At 38.7% G+C, this 16,701-nt stretch overlaps 1 protein-coding gene across 2 annotated transcripts; it reads left to right on the forward strand.

Moving 5' to 3' along the window:
* The first annotated feature begins 4,308 nt into the window (after positions 1–4,308).
* On the forward strand, positions 4,309–10,467 carry LOC104612643 (Pentatricopeptide repeat (PPR) superfamily protein). Of its 2 annotated transcripts, XM_010280148.3 has the most exons (6): positions 4,309–4,566; positions 4,743–4,895; positions 5,001–5,183; positions 6,710–8,119; positions 8,255–8,317; positions 9,603–10,467. In XM_010280148.3, exons 1-6 carry the CDS (start codon positions 4,530–4,532, stop codon positions 10,139–10,141), a joined length of 2,385 nt encoding a protein of 794 aa, XP_010278450.1. In that variant the 5' UTR covers positions 4,309–4,529; the 3' UTR covers positions 10,142–10,467. The 2 variants fall into 2 exon arrangements, with proteins under 2 accessions (XP_010278450.1, XP_088749805.1); XM_088893679.1 differs by lacking the exon at positions 8,255–8,317.
* Positions 10,468–16,701: the final 6,234 nt, after the last annotated feature.

Genomic DNA, 16,701 nt, shown 5'->3' on the forward strand with positions numbered 1-16,701 from the left:
TGTCTTTCTGGAAGAGATCAAGCCCAAGGAATTGACGTCCTGGTTGTGTTGCTCTGCACTCTAGACGTGGTTTGTGACCGAATTGGCGAGGAACTGGAGTTCAGAATAGTAAGCAGCCATGGCGAACTGAGCAAATATGAGCTTCCCAATGGAGGCAATCGCCAAGCGAGTGTTATCCATGGAAATGCCAATGGGGTCCCCTGGAAGTTACCACCGTGGAGGGCCTTGTTCCTCGACACATCGATCAATGGGTTGTCGTCATTCACGGAGTTGATCTCCCGCTCGATCATCTTGGTCGCCGATCTGATCACTTCAATTTGGGGGCCCAACCACTGGGGAGATGTACGGAGAGCATATATGTCTTGCTTGGGCTTTTGGAGAGGTTCAATCTCGTGTATCTTCTGAGCTGCCGAGATTTCGTCCAAGATGTTCGAGAGGTTGGAGAGGATGAACAGTGGCGGTGAACAATAGTTCGAAGGAAAAACCGGGAAGGATAAGGGTACCTATCAGCCTAAAAAATATTATAATTTAACACTTACAATATATTACATAAATATATAAAATAAGGCATATATATAATATGATATATAACATAAAATATTTTATATATATATATATATATATTTATTATTTTATACAAAAAAAATTGTAGGTCCGAATTCAAGACTTTATGTTTCAGGCTTTGGAACCCAGGCTGGGCTGGGCCGGACAAAGACCTTGACTATAGCCATTAACACAGGTGCAAAACCCAACTCGAGTACAGCCCATGATCACCCCTAGATTTCATCCTTCTCGGGTTTAAAATTAGTGAGACCGACTTTGGATCTCCAATATGGTCTCAGATCTGATTTGCTAGAATAGTAGATCTTGGAACCTATAAACTTTATAATTAAAGATGGGAGTACAAATACAAATGGGTCCGTTAGTGGGTCTGTACATATTTGTATTTATATATTACGTACCTAACAAATGGGTCCGTTAGTGGGTCCATTTATTTAGATGTGGTTTAAATTGTATTGAATGTGCCTAACATATTTATATTTAGATGTTGGACCATGCATGTAGTAGATAGCTACATGAGCCCATTTTTGTAAAAGTTGTTATTAGTTTGTTCCTTATTTATGGGTAGTTAGTAGTAAGAGAGAATGTCATGATAAGTCACCTATGGTATGGGTGTATGAGTCTGTGAGAGTTGAGTCTGTATATATACTTTCATTGTTCTTAGAGAGAATAGCAATTGAAGAATTTTATCCTTAAACTGTTAAGGTTTTTATCGGAGGCCTCTCATCTCCCTCGAATTAGACGGAGTTCTCGTTACATACAATTTGAGACCGTAACATTATACTCCTTCCAAACCGAGTCTAAAGCTCCATTTGGAAGGAGTATAAATACAAATATGTAGAGTGCAAAACTTTATATTTTATATTATTTTGTATAAATTTATACTATACATATTTGTATTTATACTCCTAAATTGAGCCTAATGAATTTCAGCATTATAATTAGACGTGTTCATGGGCTGGGTAGTCCAACGGGCCAGCCCGGCCTGATCCGACATTTTGTATTTTATTGTAAACCCTAGCCGATTAACCTTTCCTATTCCCTCTTTTCATCTTTTATCTTTCTCTCATCATTCTCACTCTCAATAACCGGCGTGAATTCAAGCAAACAGCCACTGTTCTCAGTCTCAGAGGTGATAGGCAAGCTCAGACACCGGACCTCTCTCTCTCTCTCTCGTCTCTCTCACAGTTCTCACTCGCACGCACTCTTATATTCTCAAGTTTCAGGAACCGGCGAACTTAGGCATCGGCGCCAACCGCGCCACTAGTGAACTCAATCGTCCCTCTCTCCGGCGGTGAATCTTCTCTCTCTCTCCACCATTCCTCTCTCTCACAGTTCTCATTCTCATGCATTATTGCATATTCTTAGGAACCAGTGAACTCAAGCATCAGCGATGGCGAATTCAAGCACCGGTGCCAGCTGCACCACCAGTGAACTCAGTCGCCCTGCATTTTAGCCTCTTTTAATTCAGGCTTTGGGCTTTTTATGAGGGTCGGGCTCGGGCTCGGGCCTGAAAAAATCTTGTTAATGAAAAGCAAAAGCCCGGCCCAGCCCGACCCATGAACAAATCTAATTATAACATTACTGATGGCATTTTCATGGGTCAAAGAGAAGGATTCGATTAGAGAACTCGGAGCCATCCTCAAATGATGGTTGCTTTAGTTAGCCATCTTCCTTTTGGATTCCCCCATATGGGGTCTTTTTGAAGATTAAAACTGATGCAGGGTTAAAATATTTGGAGAGGCTCCTTTGGTGTTATAGGGAGAGACAACAACTCCAAAAGAGCTGGCTGGTAATGCCGTGTCAACTTTGGAGGCTGAAGCTCTTGCTATCATGCAGGGTTTGAAGTTAGCCCTGGGAGCTCACCATTTTGTCCTCACAGTTTGATAACTTGGAGCTAATTGCATCTTTGCATAAGAAGAATGTACCTTGCAATAAATATCTCATTTTCCTTTTGAACAATATTCCCCTGCCTCTCGTAGGCCTTAATTAATGTAACCTTTCCATTTGTTAGAAGAAGTGCAAATGAAGTTGCCCATTGCAAAAAGGTTTCACTTTAGATCAAGAGTGATTCAGACTTCCTCATGATTAGTTGGTGTTAGTGTTGTCTAGAAATGCACTGGGCCCCACCATAAAAGTAGGGTCCATCATGTGTAAGATGTGTAGTGTCTGATCATGTTGAAAAGGTGTTGAAACCTTTTTTATTGATAGGTGATCTAGACTCTTTCGAATTCTGGACTTCCTATCTACAAGAATTCTACTCATGCATAATAATATTAATGTGTAAGAAGATGAGATGTTCTTCATGTGTAACTGCCACTATGTTGTTACATGAATAAAATTATCGTGAATAGGTAGTCGGACTCAGTTTTTTAGCACCATATATTTTTCCATTTACAATAATTTCCCCACTAATACTTTCCTATATCTATCTATCTATCTCTCTATATATAATATAATATCCAAACAAAGTCAACCGGTTAAAAGCTTCCCTATTCGGATCTAACACCGTATATTCTACCCGAAACTGAATCCATTAATGCAATGTTTCTTATTTTCACAACCCATATGAATTCCCCCCTATTGCCATCCTCGTCCCTTTTGGCAATGTACTTTCCTCAAATAACGACTATTTTTTCTTGTAACCCTGCTGTCACGACAAAGATCTTGTCTCCATACTTTCCTTTCCACGATCCACGAAACCGCGCTCAAATCTGCTGCTTTCGTGGTCGCATGTGAGCCCAATGAAACACATACAGATCAGCACGTCAATTGAGTTTGAGTTCTGAGAGATTGAGAATGAGAGAGAGAGAGAGGACCGTTTCGAGAGTTGAGGTTGGCGATGAGAGAGAATCTGAAGGGCGAGGCAACGATGATGGCGGTTGGCGACGATGATGAAGGTTAAAGGAAGATTAAAGAATTGAAACTCTTCTTTGAATATCTCTTCTCTATTCTTTGTCGAGATTCGAGTATCTCTGTCCTTTGTCCGATGTCTAAAGCGATGGGCGAGTGGCGATAGTCAATGGCGACGGTCGGTGGTCGACAAATCGACAATGAAGATGAACTGACGAAGGAAAAGAAACCTAGGGTTCTATCGAAGACGAAAACAAAGACGAACCGGCAAGCCTTTTACTGTTTAAGTGTTTTAAAAGTTTTAATCTTTAAAAAAACAAATAATAATTATTATAATATATAATATGTATAATTATATTATGTAATATATAATATAATATTATATTATATATATTAATCGAGGACGGGTCAGGGTGGGGATTGCATTTCCCGCCTCCATCCCCGTCCCCGATCGGGGATTCAGGGGTAGCTCCATCCCCGACCCCATCGGGTCGGGGAGCCCGGGTACCCGTCGGGGACGGGAAAAATTGTCATCCCTACGTGTGTCCCTATTTCATGCGACCACGGTCGTAGCAGATTTTTCTTCCACGAAACCGGTCACTCCACCCACCAAAAGCTTTATCATTCAGCCTTCCGTCAAGCCGATACAACAACCCGAAGCTTCCGCTTCTTACTCCTTGAATCCGACCTCTCTACATTTATGCCGTGTGAGTTACCTCTAAATAACAAATGCCAAATAAAAGGTAGCGATGATGGGTACTAAGAAGATCCCGATGGGTACTAAGAAGATCCCGATCTGACGATAGAGGATCTGTTAAGACCATCCGACTAAACAACACATTACCGTTCCCTACGCCAGTGATGGTCAAAAACTATATATATGCAACGATCAAAGGAGATTTAACAAGTCAGGAAAGGAGACTGACGAGACTTCAGAAGTAAAATAGAACCAGAGAGAGAAGCTACGATTGGTTGAGCTTTGCTGTTCGTTTTGTTCTTCTCTGTGGTCGAGCTCTGGTTTTTGAAGCTTTCAGGGTCTTTCGCTTCATCTTCCATACGAGATTGCTGCTGGGTGTTCTTTCAATATTTTCTGCAGTTTAGTTCTCTGTTACCAAATGGACGGAGAAGCCCATACACAGATTCATCCTCCCGGTTAGAATATCATGACGAAACACTGTTTCTTTTCATTTCATGTTTGTATTTTTCTTTTCTCCGTTGTGGTTCTTCTCTGGGTTATGATTTGTTCGTTAATGGGTTATTTCTGTTTTACGTCTAATTGTTTTCTGCCCTCCCTGTATGAGATTTCTGATGGGTTAGTCGTTTGGCAGAGAACGAGAACGAGAACCATGTCTTCCGGTGTCACAGATGCGGTTGGCCTTTTCCCAACCAGCATCCGAGCGCCAAACATCGACGGGCCCATAAGAAAGTTTGTGGCACTCTCGATGGGTACAGGCTCAGTGAGTCGGAACGGGGAGACCCTGGTAAGGATTATGGGTTCATTTGGTTTAACTGCACCCTTTCTGTTCCATTTTAGATTGCCTTTGAATGATTGGACTGATCTCTCTTCTATTTTCGTTTTTCATCAGAATCCCCGACTAATACATGGAGCTTAAAGCAGTGCGACCCAATTGAAAGCAACGAAAATAAAGATGCCGGAACCGAAGAGGATGAATTTGGAGATGCGGTGGCAGAGTCTACTAATACGGTGGCTGCTCTGGCAACTGCATCTATCGAAGTCGAGGCTGCAACTGAACCAGTTGAAGCTTCGGGTGAGATATTTTTTTTCTTCTTCCGGCTAAAGAATAGGATGGTTAAAGCCAATTTTACAGTTGCACAAGTTTTTGAGTCAAAGAGAGATTAGTTTTCAAACACAGTCTGTTTCTTTAAACAATTCTTTGCTCTTGGAAATTTTGAAGGTTGGTGATTGAACAATATATGTTTGGAAAGAGTACATATACAAATATGTATACTGTAAAACCTTGTATTTTGTATGTATTTGTAGTGTACAATGTACAAGGTTTTGCACTGAACATATTTGTATTTGCACTCCTCCAAAACTAAGCCTAAAGAGCGAATTAACACGGGAAAGACATGGCTGAACAGAATTTGATATAGGTTGGGTATTGATGTAGGACAGGGTAAGTGTGGGCTTTGTGGGGTAAAGGAGGGGCTTTACCATTGACCCTCTCTGGTTCTCTCCCACCTCCACCAACTTTGAGCCATTCCTTGGGCTTTCGGAGAACTCCGACCACCATTGACACCATGCTCCTACAATTGTAATTACAATAAGTTATCATAAATAGTAATTTCAAAATAATGGTGAATTCCTGGAAATTTTAAAACCTTGTTCTTAAGTTACCTGCAAGTAGAAAATAAATTAAAAAAAAAAACTCAAACAATACCAACATCCTATCACCCAGAAATTCTGAAATTGGTGTAGAATTTGGAAAGCTGATTTGTTTCTCCATGTATTCTCCTTATTTCCAAATCTGCATCAGGTATGTGATGTAAGTATGTGGGATTTTTTAGATATATGAACATTCATATGCCGGTATTCTGTATCATGACTTTTTTTGTGGATTTCATTTCCACTGCTATTATTCTTTTAGGATATTTTCTTATTCGTGTTCATAGTAGTAATTCTTTGGAGTAGGGGAAATATTTCTCCAAATTATTAAAATAACATATTCAAGTTTCAGTTTGGTAAGATTGTTTGAAATTCTGGCCTTGATTGCTGTTTCTATAAGCTTTCAAATCACATTTTCTACCTAATTTAATTTGACTTTGGGTTTACTAATAAATTAGGATAAATTAGATATTGATCTTAAGGTATCTTTTAATAACAACTTTATCCAATGATTTTGCTACTGTTTGCACCTGGATTCATGTTAATGTATTAAACAGAAATCAATCTCTGTATTTTCCAATAGGAAATGATTTCAGAATCTAAACATTTTTGGAGGGTAAACTTGGTTCTAGGTCATAGATGTTTTTTTTTGCTTTTTTGATTGATTAGGTCATAGATGTATTCCCTGTCACCTGCTTGACCTTAATAAAAGAAAGGAAAGAACAAATTATATTTTAGAGTATATTTGCAACCTCTCCGTGAATTGCACTTGATATAACCATAAACGGAAGTCACTGATGTGAAATTCATCATTTGAGACTTGTATATTTAGTATATTCAAATTTGTATGGATGTTATTGTTTTGCATTTTACGTTTTTTTGAGTTTACATTGGATTTTACCAGAACCAATACTCCGAACAAAACTGAAGCATGTTCTTTATTTTCAGGTAACAATACTGAATTCTTACCTATTGAGGCATTGGTGATAACCGAGGATGCAAGTGGTTGCACTTCTGCCCTATCCCCAACCATTGCTTCTTCTGAGAGCAATATCCAGCCTGTTAAGATTGTCATGGACAACTCTAAGGTGTGTATTGGACAGGAAACATACAATTTACAAAATGAAGATTCCGAACGTGTGAATCTGATTAATAATTCTGTTAAAGTGGGTGATACTGAAGGAGAAGTTGGAGTTAAGTCTGATTATGAAGGTTCTGAAGTAAGTGAATATCCATTCAAAGATATCCCAGCAACTTCAGTTCCAGGTGGAAGTACTGCACCATTACATATTGAAAAACTGAAGATAGCCGAGGATGAAAAAAGTTGTTATTCTTCCACATCCCCAACACAATTTGAAGCACCAAAAGCAGGTCTTGGCAAGACTGTTGAAGACCAAAATGAAAAAGGAGAAGTAAATGAAGATCCACTTGTAGAGATTGGGTCTGCTTATGAGACTGTTGAATGCCAGAATGTAAAAGCAGAAGCCAGTGAATATCCATCCAAAGATATCACATCAACTTCAATTTCAAGTAATAGTACTGATTCATTACTTGTTGAGACAATGGAGGTAACCAAAGATGAAAAAAGTTGTGATTCTGCCATGTCCCCAATAAAAATTGAAACACCAAGAGCAACTCCCAATGAGACTGTTGAGGGTCAAAATGAAAAAACAAAAGTGAATACGTATCTACATGCAGATGCGTTGAACTTCAATAGCACCGTGTCATTACTTGTTGAAAAGTTGGAGATAACCAAGGATGAAAAAAGTTGTGATCTTGTCAGATCCCCAATAGAATTTGAAGCACCAAGAGCAGCTCCTAATGAGACTCCTGAGGGTCAGAATGAAAAGGCAGAAGCAAATGAACTTTCACTTGCAGATACATCTGATTTCAGTGGGTCTTTAGCAGCTTCAAGAGCTACTAACATGGCTCTTGAAGGATCAAAAGACCCAATGAAACTGGATATACCTTTAACCTCTGGGAATGGCGAACTCATAGAGGAAAAAGGAAATCATAATAATGATTCTATTTTTAAGGAGACCCATTCATGTCAATTGGTAAGTAAGAAAGACGAGGGCTTTGATGTCACTTCTTCAGCTGAGCAAGCTCTGAAGGAGAACCTTCAACAAGAAAGAGGGATTGCTGACACAGTCAAGGATTTATGTGTTGTGCAAAAAACTGATGGCTCTGAATCCAAGGCAACAACCAATGAACTCAATAATAGCGTGAAGAAATTTGATGGTGGAGATCCTACTAATGATAATTCTGTTATTTTGCAAAATGGCAATGATAACAATCTGCTTAAACATCAATTTGGCTCCTTTGACGTTGCAGCCTGTAGGCTAGGCTCTATGCCAAGTATTTCTTTTCTTACCACAGTTGTTTTTCAAAAGCTAAAACTTCCACACTTACTTTTGCCTTTCTTTCGCAGCTCTTTTTCTAAATATTAGATGTCTATTTGGTAGTTGGCACTGATATCTTTAGATTGTGTAGATGTTGCAGTTGATTCTAGTAGCCTAACAGATAGTTTGGAAGGCCACTGTGGCTCTGTTTCTGGTAAGTTTTCATATATACTAGAAGTGACTTGTTGGATGCACAGATATGTGTCAAAACGCCCCATATAATTAGATTCAGTTCCCTATAAAAGAGGAAATTGAATTGGTTGTAGGTAAGCTTAAGTAGATTCACATTTGATTTTCTTTTTAAATTTTCAGAAATTAAAAAAAAATAAAATTAAGAGCAGTCCGAGAGATCTAAGAGGACTTGTAACATCCAACAAAATCTGAGTCCAATCTGAAAAGTTCTAGCTTCATGGCCTTGCTGCCTTATCAGATCTAGATTCAGATTTGAGTGGATCCATATCCAGTGCATTTTAATATAGCCCAAGCCAATCTAACCCCTTTATCCTGTCAATGAATCTATATGGGTTAGATCCAAATATACATCAATCCACTTTTACTCAATTGGCTTTATAACTAAAAATCTTACCAATTATCAATGTTTTCATCCTATTGGTAACCTGACAGGTATGACTAGATAACCAGTCACCTAGTGGTCCATTTGGTTGAACCATTGAACCATTTGACCCAGCCAGTGGATCATAGATTAGATATTAAATCCCTTTTGCTATATTTTTAGCCTTTTCCTTCATTAATAACAATAATCCTCAGTTACTACAGTTACTTATGATGAATATATAATATTGGAGACATGGGCAATTGTTCTATTACTTTTGTATTTTTCTGTTTTTATATTTTATTGTATTATTTATGATATCATGGCATGGGCCTAGACAGTTGAACCACTGACCTGCCATGGACTAAGATGGTTGAACTATTGACACGGACCCAATCCTTTTCTGTATAAAACATAGATTGATGATACCCTCATTATTTGTTTGAATTAATTGCTTTAGTGTATGTAATATTTAGAAACATAAAAATATGGACTACTTGATTGTCGCAATTGAAAGTTAAGGCCCTTTAGTTTCACTACCCCCAAAGTACAGGGTACTACTACCTATCTGTAATTTTCCCTAAGAATTGTTTGCATTCACAAACAGAGATGAGCCAAATTAAGAAATAGGTCATATTTGATATTCCAGTTAGGGAAAAGTTCAAAAATACCAAAGGTCCATTCCCACTTTTTATGGTTGCATATAGGTATTAATTATTTGGAAAGGAATATTCACGATATATCGTGTATTTTCCCATTCCATTGTATGCTTTTAAAATTTAAACAGAACCTAGCCTAAGTCAACATTTGATAACTATTCTAATTGATCGATTAATTTTATTTATCTATTATTGTTAGTTTTTATTTATTTATTTATTCTTTTCAGATAGAACACTTGCTTCCACTAGAGATGCCATGGAAGAGATGAACACACCTGTTCAAGCACAAAAGGCCAACCAAAAGAACATTGGCACTTCAATTGAACACCATAACGAAATGGATATCTTTGAGCCACCTTCCTTTATGACCTTGGTTGAACCTACCAAAGCAAATTACCAAAAGAACATTGCATCTGGATGGTTTCCTTCTCTTAATCACATTGAACATGAGACAAAAGGACGCAAAAAGAATGAGCACATAATCACTGAAGTCACCAAGAGCACTGGGAAACCACATGGTACCTTGAAGAACCTTCTTACAGAAGCAAAGGTCAAAAAATATCACAAGTACTCACAGGATAAACAGGTAAATTTTACATCTTCTGGAAATGATACAATGTATGCTGTTGAAGTTCACGATGTCAAATTAGATGGACGGACGGAGTTGAATCGTCCTCAAGCATTTCAAGAAAATAAGAGAGAGAAGAATAAAACTCAAGGGAAGGCATCATGGGCATCATTTTTATGCTGTTCATCTATTAGTTAGATCAATTGCTCAGAGGTGCCAGTGTCAACATTATCAGTTGTTAATGTAAAAAGATAAATTGTTTTGTGCTCATGCTGGGGCATTCTTCGGAAACAAACACACCACACCTTGATCTGAATCTAGTGTCAGACTAGGATTTGTCAGGGCAGTCCCCGTAATTGACCTCTCACAGTAACATTGAGCAGAAGAGAATGGTGAAACAGAGAACTCATATAGCCGATCCTATATACTCGGGACAAGGCTTTGTTGTTGTTGATGATGATGATGAATGTAAGATGGGTTGTGTCCTAATGTATATTATATAATTTTGTTTTTCTTTTCCTTCACATGATTGGTGACATTTCTGGTCTCTGAAATTGCAACATATTCGTTACTTGCAACTAAAATTGTGTACCGTAATGGATTTTTTTTCTCAAGGCTGAGTTTGGAAGGAGTACAGATGCAAATATGTAGAGTGCAAACAAAACCTTATATTTTGTATTATTTTGCATGTATTTACGCTGCACATATTTGCATTTGTACTGCTTCCAAACTGAGCCTAAGCTGCATTTTGCACGGCACTCCATTCCATCCATGCTACACGCATAACTCAGCAATATCCATTACAATTCTTTTCGAATTTGTATAGTTGAGACCATGCGAATTGTGAGTTAAGTGCAAGTAGCGGTTTTAATTAGATGTAGGAACATGATTTATAACTGATTTTAGTGGTCATATTTCGGGTCAAATACTAAGAATTCGGAAGTTTCAAATATTAGGAATATTTGATTTGAGTAGTCATGTTTTGGGTCAATTATTTGGATCAAATGAATATTTTTTTCATTGGCAGAATTTCAAATGAAGCACAGGTTGTTAGAGGTTGATATAAACCGAGTCTTGGGTGTTTTGAAAAACCTGGATTGTCCCACTCAAGGTGAGAAACCCAGAGTCCTTCCACAGAGAAAGGGAGTCATTGATGGGTCGGGCTGTTAATGGGTCAGGTTGGGTCGGTTTATTGTTGTTTTTTCAACCGACTCGGCCTGGTCGGGTTGCCTGAAAATGAAATTGAAATCAACCTTGTGTTAGGCAAAACCAGCTTGGTCGGTTTGAGTGCTTGAATTGAGGGGCTAAGAGAGTAAGGGCGGACCAAGTAAAAAAGATACCTAATTGTAATTACCTATTTGGTATAAAGGACTTTAAAGAATAGAATATTTTCTTTAAACCTTCCAAAAAAATGCAAGAAACTATTAATGGCATTAATGGCATTCATTGTCTTGCAATACCTACCATTAATGGCCTTCCTAAAGAGAAGACTAGAAAGTAGAAACTATAAATAAGTTAAGTACTAACTACTAACTAGGAACTAAGTCAGTTCGGTTTCGGTTTTCTATGTGTGAAAATCAAAACCGAACTGACCGATGCTAAATAAAACCCGGCCGATTCGGGTTGGTTGGTTTGGGTCTTCTTATGAACAGCCCTATAAGGCTCTCCTAACTCTATAAATAGGTAACGATCCTAACTCTCCTCGACTAGAAGTTTTGCACAAGCAAGAGAGAGCAATAGAGAGAGTTGAAGATCCCTCTTCAATTTTGATTTGCAGAATACGGGAACTGGTAGTGATGGAAGGTAAGTCTCCATCTCCCTCTCTAAGTTATTGTGTTCTCTACATGTTAGACATGGTTTCGCATCAATATGACAATATTTAGAGCTTATGGTTGGTAGTTTGGTTTTGAATGTTGTTTAAGTTTCCAGACCAGTTGATCGTTTATTTGATAGTATAAATTGTTCCAAACAATGTTCTTAAAACTGAACCGGTCAGGGGTCCGGTTCCCAGGTTGAATGGTCCAACAGTTCGAACCGAACAAACAACCCATTATGACAAAAAAATAAAAATCGGCCAAATCATTGAATGGTTTGAATGGTTTGACCGCTTGAGCTAGCAGTTTTCTGACCAAATCAATGATTTTTGGGAAAATAACAGTTTTGGGGTAAAACTGAACCGGTCACCCAACCGGTTTTCGTTTTTTCTGGTCTGACCGTTTGGTCTGTCCGGTCTTAAAAACCATGGTTCCAAATAGTTTAACATTGATCCAAAGCAACTTTTTTTCAAGTTTTAAAAACCGAGTCAGACAACGAACTAGTCAAGGGTTTGATTCCTAGGTCGAATAGTCCGACTGTTTTGAACCGAACAGACAGCCCATTCCAACAAAAAAATAAAAACCGGTCAAAATGTTGAACGGTTCAATCGACTGGGTCAGCAGCTTGCTGACCAAACCAACGGTTTTTGTTGAAGAAATAATGGTTCTGGGGTAAAACAGAACCGGTCACCTGACCGGTTCCTAGTTTTTCTGGTCTGATCCAGTTTTTAAAGTCATGCTTTTTTTTTGGCATAAAGAACAAGTTTTAATTACCTGTCAGGTTCCTTTTAATAAAAAAAAAATTCATTGATGTTTGCTAGAGCGTTAGCTAGCCTAGCGGCGATTTTAGGATGGTTGGACCCATCGATTGCCAATGAATATTCCTGGGTGGTGTTCAGTGACTGGAAAGGTAGTATAACTGGAAACTAACCCATCCCTGGGCTGACCATACTTGTTTGATAAAAAAATTTTTTAGTCTTTGGTCGCTGGCTACCGGAGCAATGACTGGTGGTGTAGTGGCACAAACAGAGTCTCCGACCACCAATGATCAATCATGGGTGGTCCGCGGTGGCCGAGGACAACAGTATAAGTGTCTGCAAACCACCCTTATGTAACAAGTGTTCTCTTCGCCGCGCCATCAAGTGCCAACCATCGTGCCTACAGCCGCCACTCCAGTGTCCAAGTGTGTGTCATGGGTGGGCTATGCATGTACTTTTGTATGGGGGATTGCCAATGGAATTATTGTAATACTGTAGTATGATTTTTCACCTTTTTGATGTTTCTTATTGTCACTCCCCCAAAAGCTTAACGTACTCTTTGAGGGGAGGTAGGTGGTCGAGTGAGCTCATAAGCGTGTAAAGGTTAAGCACGAGATCCCCTCGACACTAAACTGTGTGCTTGTGCTTACCACTGATTAATGCAATACAAATAGCCTTTTGCTAATTCGTGTGCCATCTTATTGCCTTTTTGTGTGTGTTTGCTTTGTTACGTAGGCTTATTCGCCCTTTTCGAGTGCCGCACGGGGCCCTAATGATTATCCCCGTGACACTTAGGCACACCGAGTGGTGCTCCTTTGCCGCTCTAAATCCAGTTTGACCCGAGTTGCCGAGTTAACCTGGTAAGTTCGTCAAGTCAAATTGGCGAATAAACCCGATGAGTTATGAGTTGTGACAATTCCAATCGTTTTGACCCACCTGATTCAGTTTGATAGTTTAGACTGGTTTGGACCAGAACTGGCTCAAAGCCTTCTAGGGGTTAGATTCCAATGAAAATTGGTACCCTAGGGCTTTTCAACCTTCTGAATCCATCTGTGTGGATCCCATACCTTAATTCACACGGCTCAACCCTAGTTTAGTGAAACTTGAATATTTGACTAGCTAGTTTAGGGTTTTTTCAAATCTATTTTGACCCAACTTTTTCCCACAACTTTATGACAATGTATTCTATGCTCTGGTAAAATTTCATGGATTTATGAATTGATTTGGGCATTTTACTAACTTTAATTGGTTTAGGAAATATTTTTAATATCAGTTTGCAATTTTATTGCATATTATTGTGATATTCTCCAAAGTATGTCCTTGATATCTGATCCATGGTTCCATATTGTGATACATGATTGTTTGCATCACCTTTACTATGAATTTCATGTATGTGTATATATCTTTGATTCATTCAAAGAATTGAATCGCCTTATACAATCCCCAACATTAAAGCTAAAGAATCAATTTTTGGTCTTCTTCCAAGTGGCTGATGACTCAGAGGCCGAAGTGGAGAACTTTTTCTAGATGAGGACCAGGATGCCGAGCTGACCAGGCCGAACTGCCTGTGAGGTGCCGGGCTGACCAGGTGCCGAGCTGCCTATGAGGTGTTGGGCTGACCAGGTGGCGAGCTGAATTGATGAGCTTTGTTGCTCTTTAGAGATCTGCAAGGAACCAAATGTCAGAGGACCCGGTGTGGCGATCTCGGTGAGGTCGCTCCGATGCTTAAGTCAGTACTATCATAGTAGACTACGAGCTAAAAATCACAAAGTTTGAGAGCTAGAACTTGCTTACTTGCCCGCCCCCTTGCCATTGGGGTTGGTGCCTTTATATAGGCACGGTTTGGCGTGGGCTTCACGCACGATATCCGAGATTTCTGCGAGGTTGTCTAAGTGGTTCGAGATTCTTGGAGGTAACCGCCATGCACGTTGACCACCCTCCAGATCGTTCAATACGTGGACCAACTTCTAAGGATCGTGGAAATGTTAAGATATGCATGCCAAATTTATCGGTGAGCATGTCTCCTAGGCCGTCAGGCCGCCAGGTCGTGCCTGTGCCAGGCTGCTAGATCGTGCCTGTGCCAGGCTGCCAGCTTGTGCCTGTGCCAGGCCGCCAGGTCGTGCTTGTGTTAGGCTGCCAGGTCGTGCCTGAGCCGCTAGGTGGGACACCATCAACTTATCTAAGGCAAGTTGTTGCCAAAGTGATTCCAGGTGTCACCTAATTGTTTTGAGGTGCCATATATCATAATATCATTGGAGGGCCAAATCCACCCTCATCAAAAACCATTTGAATTGGAATGGGTGTCTAATCGTGACCAATGTGGCACATTGATAAATGCTATTGTGGTTCAAAGTGCATTTGATAATCACTAAAGTAAGGGATTATGGTTTGGCATTTGATTAAGACAAATAATGATCAAGCCCAAAGGTGGGTCATTAAGATTGTCCAGTCAAATGGGTTGGGATGGTTAATGTAGACAGTTTGATTGAGAAATATCTCATGCCAAGTTGTCTATAGTTAGCTAACCCCAAAGGTCATAATTCTTTCACTAATGGGAGATTGACATGTGGTAATCTTGGCTTAAAGGAGAGATTATGACGTAGACAATTGATTCCATTTAAAATTGATGGTTTTGAGGCATGCTCACTAATTTCGGAAAGTTTAATTGACATCTCCATCAGTCGAATTGTTCCTTTTGTGGCTTATCCTGATGTATATTAGAAGGAATCTTCCCAAATATATCACAGGGTCTATCCCCATTGGCCAAAGAATATCTTCACGTCATCTACCAAATCATCGGCCAATATCAGTCAACGAATCCTTCCTGATCCACTTCATTATGACCTTTATGCCTGAGCAATTTTACCTCTTCAAAACTACCTATAATGCTTAAAAGAAAAAAAATGGAAAATGATAGATTTAATCAGCACGTATGCTCAAGAGGAGGAGAGAATCCGGCAATACAAACCTGAGGGCACTCGTTTGGCAGTTCAAGGGTCCGAGAAGGAAAACAATAAGCATAAGAAGTCTGAGGAAATTCCAGCATTAGTCGAGTATACAAGCCAAAGGGGAAAATAAAGTGTGACATGTTTTTGGTGTCACAAGAGAGGTCACATGAACAAAGATTGTTGTGATGGATTATTAGTAATCAAAAAGACAATTTCCATGGGAAAATATGGTAGAGTCTAAAGCCAATGCCATTGGGCTACTTCGTTTGATTTTCAAAAGCGGTTTTGTCCTTGATTTAAAAAACAGTATGGTTGTGTTTGGTTGCAGTGCAAATTTATTTGTATTAGTACAAAATGCATAAGAGTGTAAATGTAAAAAATGCAAATTCTTGTTTAATTTTGTTTTGAATTTTACTTTATTCTGTTTCATGTCTTAATTTACTTCATCTGTACTGAAATCAAGCAAAATAAGCTAAAATTTGAAAAAAAAAGTCAAAAATTCAGAATTTACACTCAAATCATTTGCATTACCATAGATTTGCATCAGTGCAGATTTATTTGCATTGCAAACAAACACAGCCTATCTTTGTTCCCTCAATGATGAGGAATTTAATTTTTGTTTCAAAGTTATAACAATTAGGTTTCAAGTTCCACTTTTGTAATAGAACCTTAAGTTTATTTTATGATTCTTGACTTGTTGATATCAATTATTTATACTCAGTTTGGAAGGAGTACAAATACAAATATATATAGTGCAAATATATACAAAATAATACAAACTACAAGATTTTACACTCTACAAATTTGCATTTGTACTCCTTCCAAACCGAGCCTTGATCTTGATTCTACCTTTGCTTAATCTTTCATTCCCATGCATGTCAGAATCAAATATGGACTTGTAGATTATAATTCTTCTATGCTATGGCACAAACGTTTAGACCATATCAATCTATAGAGTTGGTCAGGGAGGGAATTCTAAACATAATAAACTTTTTTGACCTTAGTGTTTGCATTAATTGCATAAAGGAAAATTAACCAAATCTAAGAAGGGTCCTGCCAAAAGTAACAGACTTTAGGAATTAACCCATACAGATATTTGTGGCCCATTCCTTACTCTTATTTGGGGTGAGCAAAGGTATTTCATTATCTTCACAGATGAATTTTCCCATTATGGTTACGTATATTTGACAAACAAAAAATCAAAGGCTCTATATTCTTTTAAAATGTATGAAGTAGAA

Source organism: Nelumbo nucifera, chromosome 8, assembly GCF_055504915.1.
Source record: "Nelumbo nucifera cultivar China Antique chromosome 8, China Antique-T2T, whole genome shotgun sequence".
Taxonomy (NCBI): domain Eukaryota; kingdom Viridiplantae; phylum Streptophyta; class Magnoliopsida; order Proteales; family Nelumbonaceae; genus Nelumbo; species Nelumbo nucifera.